The following is a 21185-nucleotide window of genomic DNA, read 5'->3' as shown; positions in this document are numbered from 1 at the left end:
GGAGGTGACTAGGGTAATGCTTTAGCAAAGTTAATTAAACATTTGCGAGCCTGACGAGTGGCAAACGAGAAATCTTCGGTTACAGATGTGTTACACAACCTGAGCACACCTAAGCGGTGTGCTCGTTCAATTGCGTCTAAGGTTAAATTGCTATAAATGTGTTGTTTTAGAAGGCCGATAATCTTTTCTTCACTTTTGCTCCATGGTTCATTATTATCAGTTACACTAAAGAAAACAAGGTTGTTGTGGCAAGACCTGTCCTCAAGCTCATTTGGGCGAAAGTTGATGTCGTTCTGTCACGTTATATTGGAAATAGATTTCTGCATCACATGAACAACATTTTCAATACGGTCAACGGTACCAGTTGTGGCCTTGACTTTTAGCAACCTTTCGCCCATCAAGGCAATCTTATCTTCTAGCGATTTCTGTGCTTCGTTGACTTCGTTTACGGCGGTCAACAGATCCGCCTGTCCCTGAGTTAGACTGCTCGTCCGGCGTTTCAAATCTTTTAAAAGCTGTAAGATTGCTTTTTGAGAGTTGTCGTCAGGGCCAGGATCGGTTCCAATGTCACCACAGCAAAGCAATTGGCATATTACGAAAAAGCATTCGTCACTCAAATCACACAACACTTGGGGGCATGGGAACAGCAGAAGACAGATTGCTAGAATGTATATCATAAAGGCAAGTGGCATTACAGACCTGCATGAAATGGAAGGAACGAATGTCAGCCATGTTGACTGTAGCGCCACTCCTGTGCCCACTGAAGCCGGACTGTAGTGCGGGGCCTTTCATGAGTTCCATTGGAACTGCTGTTCTTGTCGATGGGGCTGACCCAGTTTGCCAGAGGAAAGTGCCTCCAGTGGCATCGGCGACCAGCGAGGGGTGGACCACTTTAGGCTCAAGCAGGTAGGCGGCGGGGGCACTCGCAGAACGGACACCATGGCCAAGGAATCCTGCGAACCAAAGCCACGGCCTGTATGAAGTGGAAAGAACGAATGTCAGCCATGTTGGCTGTAGCGCCACTCCTGTGCCCAGTCAGTGCGGGATTGCTTAGTTCGCTGCTCCCAAGGTCATGCTCTCTAGCCCATCAATCATTCGTAGTGTCTCGCAGTCACCACTGCTACAGTCGACAACGCTGCAGACAATGTTCACGGACTCTTTAATCGCTAACGCGGGCGCCGAGTGGGCTCGTTATCGTCTCTGCCATCGCCTACTGGCATACTGCCTGCACTGCCAGTGACTTTCGTCACTCCCATCACCATCTTCGTACACTAGCGGAAATGCACAGGTGGCCAAGATTTTTCATGGGGTCCGGAATCATATGCACACAACGCACAAGCAATGAAGAAAAACGTGAAAACACCTAGAACAACTCATGCAATGCAGCCGGTATGGTATTTATGCTGTAAAAACCAGAAATGGAAAAGTAAATGCAGCGGTATTAAGACCTTTACAATACGGTGCTGAATTTGCTTTTCAGTTTCTGGTTTTTACATCGTAAGTACCATACCAGCTGCGTCGAGTGTGAATACTCTGATATTGGATTGCGAAGCAAATAGTGAATGTTTGAATAATGCAATTCACAAATTGAATACCTACAGTATCTATATGATTGTAAGTCGACCTATATTTTAAAATTTGAAAATCTGAAGTGGGTGGGGAGGTTGACTTACAAACGAAACCAAAACATGGCACCGCCAAAAAAGCGAGACCAACAAGATATCAGGGGAGCTACAAGGTAGTTACAATTTTATGTTTGCTCTATGGCTCTACTCGTAGCTTTATGCTATCCCGCACATTTGTTCACTTTTCGGAAGGATTTTTCAACATTTTTTAGAGTTATACAGCGCACACAACAATAATGGTGGGGGGGGGTGTCGATAGTTGATGGAAGTGCCGCTGTTCCATTTGCGGCAGGACCTTCAGAACGGCGGCGCTTGCGGGGAGTATCGATAGTTCATGGAAGAGCAGACACTGCTCACGTGTTTCTCTTTCCCTGTAGCTAGTTTGACGTGCTCGACTTGACGGCCAAATATGTGCTACTTCCATGCTTCCTCAGTCATCATGAGTGCTCCAGGCCGACTGAACATTCGGTGCTCATTCACAGCAGTGTTAAAGAGTGCTGCCATTCTTTACGCTGAAGAACAAAATCACTGCGCAGTGGGCCGCAAGCTCTATGTTTCTGAAGGGGTGGTGCAAGAGTGGAAACTGCAGCGAAGCAAAATTTTCACCTGTGACGGCAAGTGAAGAATTTCCCACGTTCCGAAGTCTGGACACTTTCCGGAGCTGTAGGCCAAGCTTGCAGCTTACGTCGCTGAAATGCCTGATCGGTCCCTGCCAGTGAACTGCAACATAGTCATGAAACAAGCCCGGATCTTCGCCTTGTAAGGACCTGCTCCACCGTGAGTACAACAAGTGGCTGGCGGCAGAAGACCGCGAACTTACGCCAACTGGACCTGTCAAAAGAGCCTTTCGGCGGCTGCATGTGGTTGGGTGCATTTGGCATGGGCTGCTGTTCCACAAGATGTCGTGGTGCGGTCGTTTACCAAGTGTGGAAATTCACCGGACGACAACACACTGTGGGACCGTGGCAGCAATGACGAGGGCAGCACCAGTGAGGATGGTGGCACAAGTGAAGATGAGTAGTCCAGTGACCATGCCAGCTACCAATAAATTTTCGTTAGCGAATGCGCCCTCGGGTATGCTCTTTTTTCTTTCCCTGTCACACGCGAAATGGGGGGGATAGACTTACATGTGAGTCGACTTACAATCGTGTAAATATGGTAATATCCAATTTCTCAAATAGTTGATTTTTTGCATACCGGCACCTTTGGTGAATTACCAGGCTGTGCTCGGTGCTTTGGCATGTGCAACATACCCACAGTACACAAACTTTATTGGTGGAAGGTTTGACCAGGTCGACTGGACCGATCGAAACGATGAATGCTACATGAACGGAGAGAACAACAAAAGCAGTGTGTTTGGAAAGCATGGAAGCTTGTGTGATGATTGGGCCGATTAGCCACCGGAAGACACACTGATCGATTCAAATACGCGAGTTCAGTGTGCACACACACAGGTTTGCTTTCTACCCACATGTGAGCACACAGATCAACTTGGCACATGTGCTCGTGGTAGTTGCCAGCTGGTCAACCACAGACCTGAGTGCCGTCAATGTAACTCGTATGCATGACCTCGTAACTGATCACTGATGAGCCACCCATAGAAGCATATTAGCAACAAGTTTTCATCAATGGTTTGCCGCTCGTTATCCTATCGGTCAGCAGCGAATTTTAGTCACGGCCACACCCTTGGCCACACTGTCAAGCCTGCTATGCCTAATCGGAGCTGCATCGTCGGGTGTCCTCGAATAAAGTTATGGTTACCAAACGAACGCAGATTTATTTGCAGCAATCACATAGCCCTCAGAAAGCCGACAAACCACTTCGTGAACAAAAGCAAATGCATGGGATCACTGTTGCATGTCACGGCCACCATCCTCGCAAAATACTATACAGCGGCCCCTCGTTCTAAAAACTGTTCATAGGCGCACAACGGTCTCTTTTCATTGTTTCAAGTGACCCGTCACAAGACTAGCTTTGAATTTACATCACGGGCTCGGAAATATTATGTCACAGCGTGTCTACCTCTGGCTGTAGATGCATATGCATTTACAGAGACGGCATCATCATTATCATCATCAGCCTTGTTATGCCCACTGCAGGGCAAAGGCCTCTCCCATACTTCTCCAACTACCCCGATCATGTACTAATTGTGGCCATGTTGTCCCTGCAAACTTCTTAATCTCATCCGCCCACCTAACTTTCTGCCGCCCTCTGCTACGCTTTCCTTCCCTTGGAATCCATTCCGTAACTCTTAATGACCATCGGTTATCTTCCCTCCTCATTACATGCCCTTTCCATGCCCATTCTTTTTCTTGATTTCAACTAAGATATCATTAACTCGCGTTTGTTCCCTCACCCAATCTGCTCTTTTCTTATCCCTTAACGTTATACCAATCATTCTTCTTTCCATAGCTCGTTGCGTCGTCCTCAATTTAAGTAGAACCCTTTTCGTAAGCCTCCAGGTTTCTGCCCCGTACGTGAGTACTGGTAAGACACAGCTGCTACACTTCTCTTGAGGAATATTGGCAACCTGCTGTTCGTGATCTGAGAATGCCTGCCAAACGCACCCCAGCCCATTCTTATTTTTCTGAGTATTTCAGCCTCATGATCCGGTTCCACGGTCACTACCTTCCCTAAGTAGGTCTATTCCATTACCATTCCCAGTGCCTCGCTACCTATCGTAAACTGCTGTTCTCTTCCAAGACTGTTAAACATTACTTTAGTTTTCTGCAGATTAATTTTCAGACCCACCCTTCTGCTTTGCCTGTCCAGGACAGTGAGCCCCCCTGTGAGTCCCCTGAGTTACTAAGCAAGGCAATATCATCAGCGAATCGCAAGTTACTAAGGTATTCTCCATTAACTCTTATCCCCAATTCTTCCCAATCCAGGTCTCTGAAGACCTCCAGTAAACATGCTGTGAATAGCATTGGAGAGATTGTATCTCCCTGACTGACGCCCTTCTTTATTGGAATGCAGCACATGGACATTAGTGCCATTAAAACCCCACCCATGTGCACCTGCCGTACATGCAACATGTTCACATGAGAAACCGACCACACCTGCGATTCAGGACCTCTCAAACTTATACGGATGGTGCACATTAGGTGGATAGAACATAAGGCCTGCACCACGTCACCACGTTGGAATTCCTTTTGGGTGTCATGACACCCAAAAGGAATTCCAACGTGGTGACCACTGAAGTCAAGATTCACTATTTCTGAATGTCTTGTGCACTGCCGTCAACTGGTTCAAAGTGGCGCAGGCAAATCGAACAGACCTGTAATTCACGCCTCCACGGATACTCCCCCCCCCCTTTTTTTGTCACGTGACCACCGAGTCATTAAACAAAGTACAGCCAGCTTAACAGCCACAGTCACGAACCACGAAGAGGGGGATGGGAAACATAATCAAAATAAAACCGGTACTCCCCTAAGGTTTGAAAGGAAATAAAACATTTAATGATATTTCGGGACCACTACAGGTCCCTCGCTCACAATGATGGGTAATTGCATTGTAGCTACCTTTTTTTATGGAGAAGTATCGATTTTTTTTTTGTGTCTTTTGCAGCATTCACGGTAAAATTAAAACTAAGCCGGGATAACTTTGTGATCACTAATCTCTTGAACATACATGATAGATGATAAGCTCTTGGGATTCGTAGTTGGTATAAGAACCAAGACATTAGCACCGTCACCAGCAACATGCGTTGGTTCCCTACTAACTTAATGAGATTGGCATTTAAACATACTTATATAAAACCCTTTGATAAAACCCTCTGTGGTTCGTACCCGAGGGACCTAGTCTCTGCCAGTCGATACCAGGATAATTGAAATCTCCTAATCGTAAGATATGTGAATTAGGGTGTGCTGTACCGAGATCGCACAGATTATTGTTCTAGTTACTTGAAAAGTTAGATCAGGTATGCGGAGCTCTGTAGCAAACACCCAAGTAAATCGGATTGCGCCGGTGAGCGAAAAATGAGCCATAACATTTCTAGATCGGAGATGATGTCTGTTGGTGTGCACGATAAATGAGGGCCCACAGCAATCAATACACCGCCCCCTCGAGTGCATGTGCGGTCATTTCTGAAAACTTGAAAACCTGCTAAGTCAGCAAGTACTTCTGTGTCAGTGACATCAAGGGTAAACCACGTTTCGGTTAGTAGTTAGTACGTTTGGTTAGGTTTTGTTTGAAGAAAGCATGATGTTAGAGACGACTTGACGCTTAGATTATTTCTTGGCATGGTTTCGGAGTGGGTAATCACATATTTGCGGGCTGACGATTGCTATGCGAGTTCTTTTTACGGTTTGAGATATGCTATCAAACACGTAGCGCTTCGGTCCGATGTGCAGAGTTTTGTAGAGCAGATTAAATGAGGCAGATTGCTTTCTGGCAAATGCAACGAGGGGGCTGCAATAAATTTGAACTGCACGACAAAAATCTTCGCCAATACTGTAATTGGTACCTATTAGTTTGTGGGCGCTCAACAGGACAGTTTCTTTTGTTTTGAAAAATGTGAATTTCGCTATTATTGGATGGGGCTGGTCATTCGAATGATGTCTAATACAATGAGTGCGATCTATCTCTTTTGCGTCAATATGTATATCTAAATGCTCGCGGCAATGTCTAATGATAAGTTATTCTGATTGTGCATACGATTCAGATGTAAATTCAGGGAGTCTGTAGAATACCTAGTTGCTCCGTCGTGTTTGGTTTTTGGCATCATCAAAACATGCCTCTCGATTTGAAATTAAGCGAGTAGCTTTAGTTGCGTCAGCGCAGTTAACTTCTGTGTCTCTTTTAAGTGTTAGAAAGCTTTCATAATAGCTCTCAAGTTCAGTCATACGTTGGCCAAGGTCAGATACATTCCGGTCTGTCACTAATAACTGGGATTTTGGATCTTGGATTTCAGAAATAAGCTTGGACTGGCCAGTAGGTATCTCCTTTAGCTCAGCTAAGATAGCTGCAGTATCCAGATTGGGGTTAGTTTCTATATCTCCAGAAAGAAAGAGTAGCAGGGAGAACACAACATAAAAATGATCAGCAACACTGTGGGCTTGGCAGCTGTACTAAGTAGTAGTTATTAGACTTTTTGGCAAAGAGGCTGAGACGGTCACCAACCTGCATGACGAAGACGAAAGGATTAGTGGCCTGCGCAGTGGCAAAGCCGCCAAGCCCACAAGCATTTATGAAGATTGAACCGATCAGCTACAGGAAGGCATGCAGATTGTATTGGATATGTGTGTTCATGCACGCAGCTCAGAGCTCTCTGTTTATGCATGAGCACGTGACTTCTCATGTGTCTGTCATTGAGTTTCTGGTTTCATGCGGGTCATCGCCAACACTGCTGGCTGCCACCTCAGTCGAGGATGACGCCACAGATGCTACCATGCTTGTGCCTAGGTTCATGCTTGTGCAGGTGATGATGCCTTAGGTAACTTCCTTGCGGACATTGCTGCACTTGAAAGACAGCTCTTGCTGCATTGCTCAAAGAAAGTCTAAGAAATTGACCAATCTTTTTTTAAATATCTGTGAATAAGAAAAAAAACATTTTCCCATGCAAGCAGGCATGGGTCGCAGTACACGGTAGGCTAAATCTTTCCAATTAAGTGTGATTGGCCCACGCGATGCAGTATTCTTTTCACATTTACTTTTTCTGGCGGTTTTGGTTTCATAGTCCTGCAAAGTATTGCACTATAGCCTAAATTGAAGCTCCTTGCAACTCTTTTATGCACAACTGCGTGTTACGGGCATCATTTTAGTCGGTGAGAATACACAACCAAATTTATATGACGTTTTCCCGAGAAAGTCGTATCATCGAGGTTCCATTGTACATCTATTGAACTGTTTAAGATAAGCTGAAATAGCTTTTATTTGATGTATAGTTTCTCTTCTCATTCTATGTGTGATAGCATGGCTATTTCTTTTTTCTACAGTAAAAACTCGTCAATTCACATTTCACAAGACTGAAAAAATGTCATAATTAAACAAATGTTCATTTTAGAGGGTATCAAGAGAACAATAAACAAATGTTGACCGCATAAAAACACTTTTATTTACTGAATGAATCAGAAATAATTTTTCGATATTACACAAAAGCAGTGCAGAAGCAGCAGTTCTCGTCATCTTGTGACTTACTAGCAGTTGCAGCAATGAAGGTCTCGCGAATTACTTCGCACAGTGTGTCTGTAGCACAGTTAAGACCTACAACTTCATCCAAGACTAGTTTTTCACTACTGCACACACATCTCAATTATTCTTTTGCTAGTGAGCTGGTTGGCGACAGCCGTGCAATGAAGCTGGCAGGTCTGATGTCACCATGTTATAGTACACTTTAATCATGCGGGCCACAGTAAAATCTGCGTTTATCCTCGACAGCTTCTAGCGTGTTTAACATTGCATGCGCATTGCATTGAATCAAAACGAAACTGTCGTTTGTTGCAACCGCTGCGAACGAAACCACGGTCGTTATCTAAGCCATCACGAATGGTGACTACGCAGTTCTGAAGGCACGCAGCCAAGCACACACAAACACACACACACACACACACACACACACACACACACACACACACACACACACACACACACACACACACACACACACACACACACACACACACACACACACACACACACACACACACACACACACACACACACACACACGCACGCACGCACGCCTCACGTCTTTCATTGAAGACCGCAACCTCTTTCCCACAAACATATTCGGCTTCTGCCAACATTTGTCAACTCGGGATGTTTTCCTGCTACTTCCCGAAGTTCTTTGCAACGTCATGGTTGGTGCAGAACATCTCGTCCTAGCTCTTGATTTGAAAAACGCATTCGACACTATGTCACATGAACTCATCTTATCTGAGCTGAAGAAGATCGGTTGTGGACAACGAATCTACGACTACGCCCGCTCTTTCCTGACCTCTCGCATAGTGACAGTAGGCATCGGCACTATGCACACAGACCTTTTTCCCATGCCCAATAAAGGTACACCACAAGGGGCGATACTCTCCCCCCTTCTTTTCGATATCGGCATGAGACGCTTAGCCAAAAGCTCAATGTCAAACCCGGGCTAGGGTACGCATTATATGCAGACGATATTACCTTATGGGCCACCAGCGACTCTTTAGGACAAAAACAACAAATCCTGCACACAGCAGCAACCGCTGTTGAAACCTTCGCTCGCAGCAGCTGAATGAGCTGCACTCCTGATAAATCAGAATTCATCAGGATTCAAGGTCGAGGCCGTCAAACTCACGAGCTGGTCATCCTCTTCCTAGAGGACAGCCAGACAAGGGAGGTCCATAAAATGCGAGTCCTCAGACTGTGGCTGCAAAGCAACAAACAAGTAGACCACACCATTAAAACTCTTAGGACTACGGTGAAAAAGATCTCCTGTATGATTGGTAGAGTAACGTATCACCCAGGAGGTTTCAAGGAAACAGAGACTATCCGGCTCGTTCAGGCTTTTGTGCTAAGTCGTCTCACATATAGCCTCTCTTTACAGGACCCCATGAAAACAGAACTAAATGCCCCAGATGCGTTGATCAGAACATCGTACAAAGCGGCTCTCGGCCTACCACAGGGAATCTCCACTCAACGCCTGGTAGCCCTCGGGATTCACAATAACTACGAGGAGCTACGGGCAACGGTGCTCATACCTCAATGGGAGAGGCTTAGCTTAACCTCCTCTGGCAAGAAATTACTCTGCCACGTAGGTTCCCCTATTCGTCCACAGTATGCAGGAGACGAACTAGAATCTCTGTCTAAAGTCCTTCGTGAAAGGATCATAGTAGCCCCAATCCTCAAGAACATGAGTCCTAATTATCGCTGGGGTCGTAGAAGTGGTCAAGCTCGAAAGTTAATGCAGCAATTCGGTGGAAATCCGGATAGGTCTACACAGATGTCGCTCGATGCGGTACTTACAAGTACGCCCTCGCAGTAGTAGGAGCGGTCGTGGATCAAGGATTTGGGACTTGCGTCGCGGCTCGAGTTGCATCTGTGAATACCGCAGAAGCTTCAGCCATCACGCTAGCTGTTAAAACTAAGGACGCTCTGGGACAATCGTCGATAGCTTTTACAGATTCCCAAGTCGCATGTAGACTCTTCCTCACCGGGAGGCTACCACACAGCACCACTCACCTATTAGGATCCGACCTAATGCAGAACTACGTGAACATCTGGTGCCCGGGTCGCACAGGACTCGAGGGCAACAAGAGAGCGGACGGTGTAGCTTGTGCTTTTGTCAACCGAGTGGCCGACCACTCTGAGGAAAACCACTTCTTACCACGAGACATCCTTGAGCACCTTCGGCGCGAGCGACGAACGTAGTCCACCACACCCTGACCTATCCAGGTGGGACTCTTATGACTGTCGCCGAATACAGACGCACACATATCCAAACCTTTATTTGAAACATGACATTCACCCCATGCTGTACAGCACCCGCCAACTCTCGCCCACATTACGTGAAATTGCCAGAACAGGCCACCCAAAATTAATACATAGAAAATAGCCAGTAAACTTTCCAGAAGGGAGTAGTGGGAGACTTGGCTCGCCAGCAACGATCAAGAGATGCAACTAGCGCTCCTCGACGAGGCACAGTGGACCACTCAAACCACTGGAGTCCTGGACTAGGGGCTCCACCCACTCGCTTTCTATACCTACACTATTTTTGAATAATCATTTTGATATATAGTTTGTCAGCAACACTTTTGTTTTCCTCGGTGCAGTCAAGCGATCGCTCTTGCGACAAAAATTTCACGGTCGAGTAGTAGACGTTGGTCATCCTCCATGACGCCTTCTATGTCAACTGGTGTTTCGGTGCCCACGGAAATAATAATGCTGGAGCGCGGCGGGATGCCCGCTTGATCTTTGAGCACACTCAAGGCATAGTGACTATAAGAGCTCTCCGGCGGTATTGCTTGATCTTCCGACAGCGTTATCAATTTCGACTTCAGATCGATGATTGCGCCGTGTTGGTTCAGGAAGTCCTTGCCGAGAATGATGTCTCGTGGACATTGTTGGAGGATAACGAAGGTGGCAGGGTAAGTCCGGTCATTAGCGGTAATTCTTGCCATGCATATTCCAGTCGGCGTAATGAGGTGTCCTCCAGCGGTCCATATTTGAGGTCCTTCCCATGCAGTCTGAACTTTTTCAACTGGGCGACGATATGTCCACTCATGACGGAGTAATCGGCTCCTGTGTCCACTAAGGCGGTGACTGTATGGCCGTCGAGAAGCATGTCGAGGTCAGTGGTTCTTTGTGTCGCATTACAGTTGGGTCTTGGCGTCGGATCACGGCTGCGTTGCGTTGACCTGCGGCTGGTAGATGGCGTCATCAGGTTGTCTTTCATCGGCATATTCTTTGCTTCCAGACTTCGTCGGAACAGCGGCATATCATTGTTATGTCGTCGAGATAGTATCTTCGTCAGTTCGACAAACAGCAACCGCACATCCATCGGTTGCTGCTCTTAGTTTTGTGGATATGGGCTGGCAGAGCGGCCTTGGACTTGGCCAGTGTATGGACAGCGCTGCGGCGACAGGTAGCGGCCTGGTGATGGCGAACAGGATGGTCGTCGAGAGCTCCACTGAGTAGCGGCGAGGTAGTCGGCGATACCGCGAGGTCATTTGCCAAGCTGTGGTCGCAGCGCGTTAATGGTGAACCCTTGCAGTCCCATCTCCCGGTATGGGCATCGTCGGTAGACGTGACCCGCTTCTCCACAGTGGTAGCAGAGCGGGCGGTAGTAGGGGGTGCGCTAAATGTCTGTCTTTTTAGCGTAGGTGCGATGGGTTGGCGTGCTGGCGGTGGCGGCGGTGGACGGCGGAATTGCATTGTTACAGGGCCCCTGCACGGTCGCAGAGGGGGACCTTGACGGCATGCCACGGCGGCGTAGGTCATCGTTTTTGGCTGGGGCAGCGGTAATTGTGGTTGCACCTCAGCAACCCCAAGCGATCGCTGAACCTCTTCTTTCACGATGTTGGCTATCGAGGCCACTTGAGGTTGCGATGAAGGCAAGACCTTGCGCAGTTCTTCACGCACAATGGCCCTGATGGTCTCTTGAAGGTTGTCGGAACCCAGTCCTTGGATGGCGCACTGCGGCATGAGCACTTGTTGGTTGTACTGCTGAGTGCACATTTCCAGAATTTTCTCGATCGTCGAACACAGTTGGCGATTGTCAAAATCTGATCAGTGGGTCTTGCGTCGGCTTTTTACATCAGTCGTCGAATGTACCCCCCACCACACAAAGCGTTGACGAAGGAGGAAGCCGCAGGATGGCGTAGACTGCAGACGGGTTCCTTTCCAAATCTTTACATACTAAGCAGGATGTTCCCCACACAATATTGCGCCGTATGCCCGTGGTACGGAGCAAGGCCAACACTATATCACATCACATGGGAATGCGAGAGAAACAAGACATTCCACAAACATACAACACCAAGTGCGGAGCAATGGGAGAGCCGGCTCACCAGCTGCGAGCTAGGGGTCCAAAGGGCCCTCATAGCACTCGCAAGCGAGGTGGCCCGACTCAGTGGTGCCCTGGACTAGGGGCCCACCCAAGGCTGAAGAGGACCCAAAGTTTTCAAGAATGAAGACTTCGTGCTCAACTCGCTAATATCTTAAAGAACCAATAAAGTTTTCCATTCCATTCCATTCCAGACTAATCGCTGGCACCCGCGTGTCTTCCACAAAGTTCTACACCATTCGCATCACGTGATGAAATCAGATAGCAGAAGGTTCGGTAAAAACAGACAGCGGATACAATCATTGATAACTTTCAAGAAACTTACGATGCATGCAGGAGCATCCTGCGTTGTGCGATAACATTTGTTAGGCGGTAAAACATGGTCGTCCAATAGAGATATACAGGTATGCATGTCAATATACTGTTGCCTCAACTGTGCTTTCTTTTGATGCTATCATGGATGGGGACTACGCAGTCCTGGAGGTGCGTGTGCTTCAAGGTGTCGTGTGGCACTAAACGCAAGCATAAAAAGTATAAATTCACAAATAGGCATGAAGTGTTTATTTATTCCCGGGCAGTTTCTGCTGATGGCTATGGCAATGCAGACTCCACTGCTTCATTTCGTTTGGAACCTGGCACCGCTTTTGCTCTTTTGGGTTGCACATTGCCAGCTTGCCACACTCTGCAGGTTGTCTGAATTAATTGATGTACAACAATACATCCAAATTAACGAGAGTTTGATACTAAATAATGCACATGCCTGGTGGGACAAGAGAATGAGTCTTGATTTTCCAAATTAACAAGGGTAAAATTAACGAGGTTTTACTGTACCCTTTGCTATTTTCATTAAGCGTTTGCAAACGTTTTATCATTACAGTGCCCTGTTCTTTATTTTCCTTTTTTGCTCTGACAGAAGGTCTTGCCGACGGTTCTTGAATCATAGGACCTCTTACTGTATATATAAACCATTGTTTGCTTTGAAAATTTCATCTGCACAGCCATTGTTGTGTTTTTGGCCAAGTCAACCATTCCAACATGGTATTCTCGTGTTGTTGCAGCGCCCTGTAAAAGGACATTAATGACAATAGCAAGTTGTGTTGTATTAGTAAATTAGTCTTCTATACAATACAAAAAAAAACCACTCTTACTGTAAGAAGTTGGTCATTGAGCCAGAAAATGTGCAAGAAACAACACAACTGATGGTGATCCCATAGCTTTCGACTGCATTTGCTAAGGTTTCAGTAACATTCAATTCAGGGGTGCAACAGCTGCGCCAAAAGCGTGAAATTTGTCAAGATAGCACCACACTGTGCCAAAATGCCCCGACTTTCTGCAAAGTTTCTTAGTCAAACTTGTTGTGGCGACATACAAGAGCCATGTTGGCAACCATCAGTTTTGTCAATGTATCGGACGTCTGTAGCCAATCCAATCCAGTCGCGGAAAACACAGCTAAAGGCCACATGTATAGTGAACCAGAATATAGTTGACTATAGGCACGTGCATGCAGGTCGTGCGTGCATGTGTGGTGTAGATGCTAAGAGACTGGTTGGATTTTTATTTTGACTGGAGCTGCTTTTCCATGTGTGTTGCAATGCTACTGTGCACGGGCATTCAACATGAGCAAAGGTTAGTTCATTTAAAGTAGAAACTTCGTTCAAAAAAACGTTGTCACTGCCACCAATGTGTTCGATAGAAACATTGGCCATTTGATGCTGATGCCATGCGAGCCAAAGGAAAGCATATATATGCTTGCAAAATCGACGGCGTCATCCTTTTCACTCCCTTAGTTGACTCGGCAGTGTAGACGCGCACGAATTTCATTGTTGATTTATTTTTTTATTTTTTACTGAAATGACTGGGTTTTAAGCGCCACATGTTCTTAAAGTATGTGTTGCCCATGTCTTATGAGGCTACTGGGAAGTTGCCGGTATTCTGTTGCGCCATTCATGTTCCATGAGGTAATTACTATCTTGTCTCATTTGTAGAATAACATTGGAATCGTCAGATGGTGCAGCAGCTGCATCAGTTGTGGTTAGCGCATTTGCACTAATATAACGTAATGGGGAACTTTTGAAGTTTGTTTTGGTCGTCGGCCAGTCAGAAAACGTGCACCGGTCACAGATTTTCAATCCTGTATCGCTGCTACATAGCACAAGACCGCCAAAAATAAGTTTGCGGGTACTGGAACAGTGAAATACCATCAAGTCAGCTTTGTTTGCAAATATTTTTTACTAAGTGCCATGCTATGCGGATATGTTTACCCGTCCCCCCAGAGCAGAGCCCAAAAAATTAGCCAGTGACTGTAGGTAGGCATTGTAGCAGCGAAATTACTGGCTTTAGAAAATTTACTTGATCATTTTTTTTTTCCTCTCAGGGTGGTGCACAAAATTCAGCACCTCAGTACTGAATGAAGTTGATTGCAACAATGATCCAATTGGCCGTTGGTGCGGATCAGGATGGATGTTTTTTGCATCCTCTGCAACGTGACAATTTCTTGTGCTCAGCATGGAACAGCTGCTGTTAAGCACCATGCAGGCATGAAAAAGCACCTGGAGGCAGCAGCAAAGAAGACAGACTCAAATGATGTGCTAGTAGCACCGAAGGCTGTGCAAGCCACAATAGATTTCTCACAGGGGAAGCCTCGTGCCTCATTGCAAGATCAAGTCTGTGAAGCTGAAGCCTTTCTTGCGATGTCGGTTGTATCAAAGGGCATTCTGTACTCCTAGGGCAACATTGCAACAGACATTTATAAGACGTTTCCTGGCAGTGATATAGCAAAAAAATTTCAACTGTGGAAGGGCAAAGCTTTTTTATGTCATCTCGAATGGCCTGGGGCCTTGCTTCATGTGAAAGCTCCTAACAGAGTTCTGTCGTCCGAATGTTGTTTTTATGCGAAGCATATTACTAGAGCTCAACCCAGCTCCTCAGGCGTGGCAGTGTCGCCTTCAATGACATTTAGTGACCCCATGCCATACCACGTGACACCGTGACGTCACGACAGAGGAGAAACGGGGCTCCAACTCGCGCCGTCGCTCGCGGCGTCGCCTTCAAGGCTGACCACGTGACACCCTGATGTCACGACAGAGGAGAAACGGGGCTCTAACTCGCGCCGTCGCTCGCGGCGTTGCGGCAGTATATAAGCAGCTGCGCTTGTTTTTAGGTGGCTTTGGCTCAACTCTTGCAAGATGGGCTGGGTGGGAATCGAACCAAGGTCTCTGGAGTGTGAGACGGAGACGCTACCACTGAGCCACGAGTACGATGCTTCAAAGCGGTACAAAAGTGCCTCTAGTGAATGCGGTGTTGCCTTAGAAACGAGCTGTTTCTAAGGCTCAGGTGTGCATTGCTTGCTCAGGCGCACATTTCGTTGCCGCACCGAACGCTGCGTTGCTCGACGCTCACCGCGTCCAATGCGGGGCGCGTAGTCGCTGCGCCGTAGCCCATTGTCTTACACCCCTTGGCGGGTCGACGGGAACGCTGTCGCGTTCCACTCTTGAAGGCGAAGCAGAGTAACGCATGAGTTGTTTCTTCGTCTAGCCGAACCAAATATAGCCAAGCAACAGCAGTTCACCAGGCTAAACAGTGGTTCAACAACTAAAATAAAGGCTAGTATGCTTCGCATCCTGGGCTTAACCTTAGCTAAGCCACAGCCATTTTTTTTTTCTGTAATGATTGACAAAACTTCAAAGCCTGAGCAGCGTGTACAGCAACTGGATTTGCTGGTGAGATATTTCTCTGAAAGCATTCAACAGGTTGTTGTTGAACACTTGAACTCTTTTAACCTTGGCCATGCCACTGGAGGTATTTTTGTAGAGTGCATAGAGGATGCCCTAACAGAGCTGCTAAGACAAAGGTTACGTTGATTTTTTTTTTAGCAATGACCCGAATGAGTGTGAAGTCGAAGCTGAAACGGAGGATGAACCCAAAACTAGTCGATGTAGGGGAATGCATTCTGCACAATGTCTACAGTGCATTTTCAAAGGGTTTGGACTAATTTTGTTCTGACGTTGAGAAACTTGTGAGGGATGTTTATTATTACTTTGAGCATCCTGTGCGTGCTGAGGGCCTCAAAGAACACCACAAAATCTTGGGTATAGCACCTAATGTCTTTCTGTGAAAGGTCCCTAACTACTGGTTGACTTGACAGTACCTTCTAGCCTGCCTGGAGGAACAGTTTACTGCCTTACAGTCCTTTCCTTTTTTTCTTCTTTTTTTTTGGAAAAGAGCACTGTTAGACAGCGACCAGATGCCCAGACCCAGCACAACAGACTTGCTGCAGCGTTTTGCAGCGAGGCCCTTTATGCAAAGGTGCTTCTCCTGAGAAATGCTTCAGAGCTCTTTACTGGGTTCCAGAACTTCTTCCAAAGGAAAGAGCCACTCATAGATGTCCTTCAAGATGAGATTCTGGGATTGGTACGATGAGTCTTAAGACACGTTTTATGAGGTGAGGTGTTTTGCAACAGGAGTGCAGAAGACTTGACCAAACTCAACCTGGACGATGCAACCCTCTGGCAAGCGCGGCCGGAAATTGGCTTGGACACAGAGAAAGCAATGGAAGTTGGGACCCCTCTGAGAAAAAAATGTTCTGCCTCGGAGCTCGAGCATTCTACCTCACTTGTTCTAAAGCACTCCTTCAGAAGCTCCTTCTGACAAACAAAGTGATCATGCATGCAAGGTTTTTTGCCTTGCGGTGTGACGCTGACCAGAAGGTGTGGTCCTTGTGCTATATTAAGGACAGCTGCCTCAGGTTTTAGGTGATAAGGTGTTGTCTGTTGTTGGTGAATGGCTCATGCTGAAGTGTGATAATGATAACAGTGCTCTGCATTTGGAAGGAAGGGTGGATGACTACTGGGCAAGCGTATTTCGCCTGAAGGCAACAACAGGTGAACAGAGATATCCCTTGCTTTCTAAGCTCATAAAAGCATTTGTTTCTCTACCCCATGGCAATGCCGAACTAGAACGAGGTTTCAGTGAAAACAAGCCCCTCATAGATGGATGGAGCTCTCTGAGCATTGCCAGCATCAATGGAATGCACCGTGTTAAAAGTTTCCTTCAGTGGTATGACGGTGGTGCCACTAAGGTAACTCTCAGCCTTGACCTTTTGAGGAGTGTGAAGCAGTCACGAGCAAACTATGCACAGAGGATGAGTGCTGAAGAAAGCACAAGCAAGTGGAAGCGACAGAAAGCGGCAAAAGAGAACATTGGAGGAGCAGGTGGCGGCCAGCAAGGCATTGCTCACTAGTGCTGAACGCTAGATGATCAACACCGGCATCAAGCAAAAAGACATGAATAAGGTAGAAAGTGACCGCATGCTTCTAATGGCAGTAAATGCAAAACTTGAGCAGGCACTTAATAAACTCAAGGAACTTGAAAAGCAAATGATCAAAAAGGCAAAGCATTAATATCTAGCCATGTACAAGCTGTTGGTTAGCCTATAGTCATGTGCAAGAGCAGCTTGGTTTTTAAGGTTTCTAGTCATGGTCTAGTCAGCTGCTACTCATGTGCAAGAGCAGTTTGGTGTACAAATAAGTTGGGGCTAGTCATCTAGCCTAGTCCAGTGAAATGCCACTCATGTCTAAGTCACTTTGAAGTGCAAATATATCTGTTTGCATTTTTTATACCAGCCTTTTCTTTGGTCTGTGTTGAATTGCTTGGTCTTACGAATTTCTAAGCAACCTGCTCAGCAGGTTGGAACAAATTGAAATCTACCGTGTGGGTTTTTGTAGGATTTAATGGTCACTGGCTTGCGGGACCTTGGTCACTGAAGCTAAAACAAGGTTACACCAAGTCAGTTTTATGCACGGAGCTTTAAAAAAAAAAAAAGAACAACCTCGGTGGTTTTATGGCTTGTAGCTATGTCACACTGCTGGAGTTGGTTCTAAATAACTGCTGTAAATCTTTACGCCTTTTTGTTTTCCATAATTAAGCTTTCTTCTACATTAGACTGCTCCAAATTTAATATTTGGTGCTCCATTAAAATGGAGCTATTTTTCTCCGCAATATGCTCCAAATTTAGATTTTCCTGATCCAAAAATTATATCAAATTTTTCTTCAGCTGTTGCACCCCTGTCAATTGGGAAAGATAGACTACATTGTTTTGTATTGTTGGTGTTCTATGGGGCTTTAGGTGTCAGAACCATGATCCGATTATGAGGCACGCCATAGCGGGAGTCTCCAGAATAATTTGGACCACCTAGGGTTTTTTAACATACACAAGTCTAAGTACACGGGTGTTTTCACATTTCGCCCCCATCGAAATGTGGCCGCCATGGATGGGAACATCGTGCTTAGCAGCCCAGCATCATAGCCACTAAGCAACCATGGCAGGTACATTGTATTCTAAAGGTACTAGACTGAACTCGGCAAGTTTCAATAACTCTTAGAGCCTCAGTGGCCCAAATATAAAAAAAAAAGCACTTTAAGCTCACTGACATAGCACTGACGTACCAGTGCTGAAGCCTTGGCATAAGGTTTAGTATGTCGAACTCTGAATTGGTATGGAACAGAGGATGGCTAGGCTGGCTGGTGCATGTCTATATATAGCAAAAACTGGGCGCAAGATTGAGATGGGAGAAGTGACCACCTGTCTAGCTTGTCCCTTTTCACATCTTATTTTCATGCTTGGCTTTTAGGTATAGATCTTGAACTTTAATTTTTTCTTCTAGTAACCAACATATTGTGGCATCTTACCCTGAAAAAAAAATTAAAATTGAGTTGTGAAAGAATACTTTAGCAATTTGAACCAAGTCAGTGTTTCTCTCTAGTGTCCATTTAAGAAACTAGCATGGCACCAAGTTTTGACACTGTTGTCAATGCGATGCAGGGCACACACAACACGGTGAACCGAGTCTTCCATGCTGTGTCCCTGGAATGCAAACACGTTGCCTTGGAAACTGGCGAGGAGGAGGAGCCCTTCCCTGACCTGGAGGAGGGCCTGGTGGTGCCCCATGAAAATGTGGCCACCGTGGCACGCTCGGCGTACGTGGTGGAAGGGGTGAGCCGCAGCCGCAACGCGCTTATCAATGGCGACACCTCCAAGTACGACTGGGACTCTGGCTACACCTGCCACCAGTTGGGCAACGGTGCCATTGTGGTGCAGCTGGCACAGCCGTACCGCGTCGACTCCATGCGGTGAGCACTTTCGTGGTCTTGTGAGATGACTTCAACAGCCCAGAAAAACACCCTAACCCGCAAAAAGGTACCAGTCGTGCTTTGTAGTCTGTTCTGCCAACACCAGGGAGCCCACAGGTCCTTGAAACACTTGAGAATTAAAAGTATGTTTTCAAGGCCCTTGGAAGTCCTGGAATTTTCTTAAATTATAAGTGGCTGCTTATGAATGCACCTCTCAAATCGCGTGCCATGCGACAAGAGCGACTACTTAAATGGAGCAACATCATGTTCCGTGTAAAGTCCGAGAGAGATAAGATCTTGTCGCACTTCAGGCGCACTATGTGCTTTAGGTGCGAGTGACAGCATGCAAGGGCGAGATGAGAAGGAGGGTGGCTTGATGGGTGCTGTCCTCCTGCACGAGCAAGGGGAAAGAGCGGGCGGGCAGCAAGCTCGCGGCAAAGCGATCAGGCATGCGTGAGAAGAGGGAGGGGGGGGGGGGGGGGGGCAGGTTGGCATGCGTTTCCGTTTCAAGCACAGCCATGGCTGCGTATAGCTGCTGTCATTGTGGCTGAGCACATGCACAGCCGTGTGCCATGCTTTAGAGTTAATCTGCCACGTGTGCAAAGAAAGTACGCAATGAGCTGGTGTGTCATCATTTCGTTTCATTTTATTACCCTCAAGCGCATATGCATTACAGAGGAGAGTGCTACAAAACATATAGAGAATTGACAAGCACAATGAAGATTAATGAAACAAAATGCTATACAGGGATCTACGCTCGTTACAATGGACCCGCATACAACAGACTTTCGGAAATAACGGACAATATTTGAGCCTTAGTTTGTTCTACCTATTAATGCAACGAAGTTTGCTTTTTACAGACTGTGCTACAACGGACTATCGGCTACAGCGGACAAAATTAGCAGCAATTTTTTTCAATATCAGGCACATAAAATGTACTTTTGTCGTGTCGACATGGGCAGACAACTGACTTGCGAGGGTCAGCCAACGATCGCGGCTTAATATCGCACCAGAGAGAAAGGTGGTGCAGAAACGCACCATCTTCTTTGGGGGGGAAGAGGAGGCGAGAGAGAGGGTGGTTCTGCTCTGGTGGCTGCTGCTTACAGTGCAGGTGCCATATCTTGAAAGTGATCTGCGGTAAGGACAAAGTCCGCACCCGCGTGGTTCTCATATTCAAAGTCATCTGCAATGTGGACAAAATGCGCCCAGTGCATCTCGCTTCATATGCACTACGCTTTCGACGTTTTGAGACACAGCACGAAGGTTAATTCGCTCGCTCCTGCTGCTGTGTTTGCTTAATTTGCTACCACACTCGATGGTTCGCCTTTAAGGCGAAACTGCAACTTTTTTGTTTGATTTTTACTTTGGACGTTCGTCACTCACTCTTTGCAATAAAGTTGTTAGACATTGCGACGAAAGTTTCCGAAGCAAGGCGTTTCGGATATTACGAACTTCGGATAAAGCGGAAGTTTTTTGTCAGATTATCAGGGTCCGCTGTAATGAGAGTCGACTGTACAGAAAGCCAACCACAAGAGAAAAATAAAGAGCCGAATACTTGTTAAAGTAAGCTATTAATAAAGAGAATAAACAGTGATAAGCAACAATGCTACACAGTAGCTCAAACAACAACCACAAGCGGAGCAACATATATATAGAACCCAACACACTGAAAACCTGATAACTGTTTGCAAAAACTAAAAAAAAAGGTCAAGGATCAATGTCAAGATATCGCACTTGAGATAAACGAAATGAGTCTTCATCATCATCATCAGCCTGGTTACGCCCACTGCAGGGCAAAGGCCTCTCCCATACTTCTCCAACAACCCCGGTCATGTACTAATTGCGGCCATGCCGTGCCTGCAAACTTCTTAATCTCATCCGCCCACCTAACTTTCTGCCGCCCCCTGCTACGCTTCCCTTCCCTTGGGATCCAGTCCGTAACCCTTAATGGC

The 21185-nt window shown here is 46.5% G+C and overlaps 1 protein-coding gene across 1 annotated transcript in view; it reads left to right on the top strand.

Moving 5' to 3' along the window:
• The window catches only part of LOC126519722 (BTB/POZ domain-containing protein 9-like), a 199750-nt gene that overhangs the window by 129339 nt on the left and 49226 nt on the right, over nucleotides 1–21185 (top strand). Inside the window, exon 9 of the mRNA XM_055065337.2 lies at nucleotides 18926–19233. Within this exon, the coding sequence (XP_054921312.1) occupies nucleotides 18926–19233 (308 nt within the window). The remainder of the gene's footprint in view (nucleotides 1–18925; nucleotides 19234–21185) is intronic.

Source organism: Dermacentor andersoni, chromosome 10 (genome assembly GCF_023375885.2).
Source record: "Dermacentor andersoni chromosome 10, qqDerAnde1_hic_scaffold, whole genome shotgun sequence".
Lineage (NCBI taxonomy): Eukaryota > Metazoa > Arthropoda > Arachnida > Ixodida > Ixodidae > Dermacentor > Dermacentor andersoni.
This window is presented reverse-complemented; position numbering and strand designations above follow the sequence as displayed.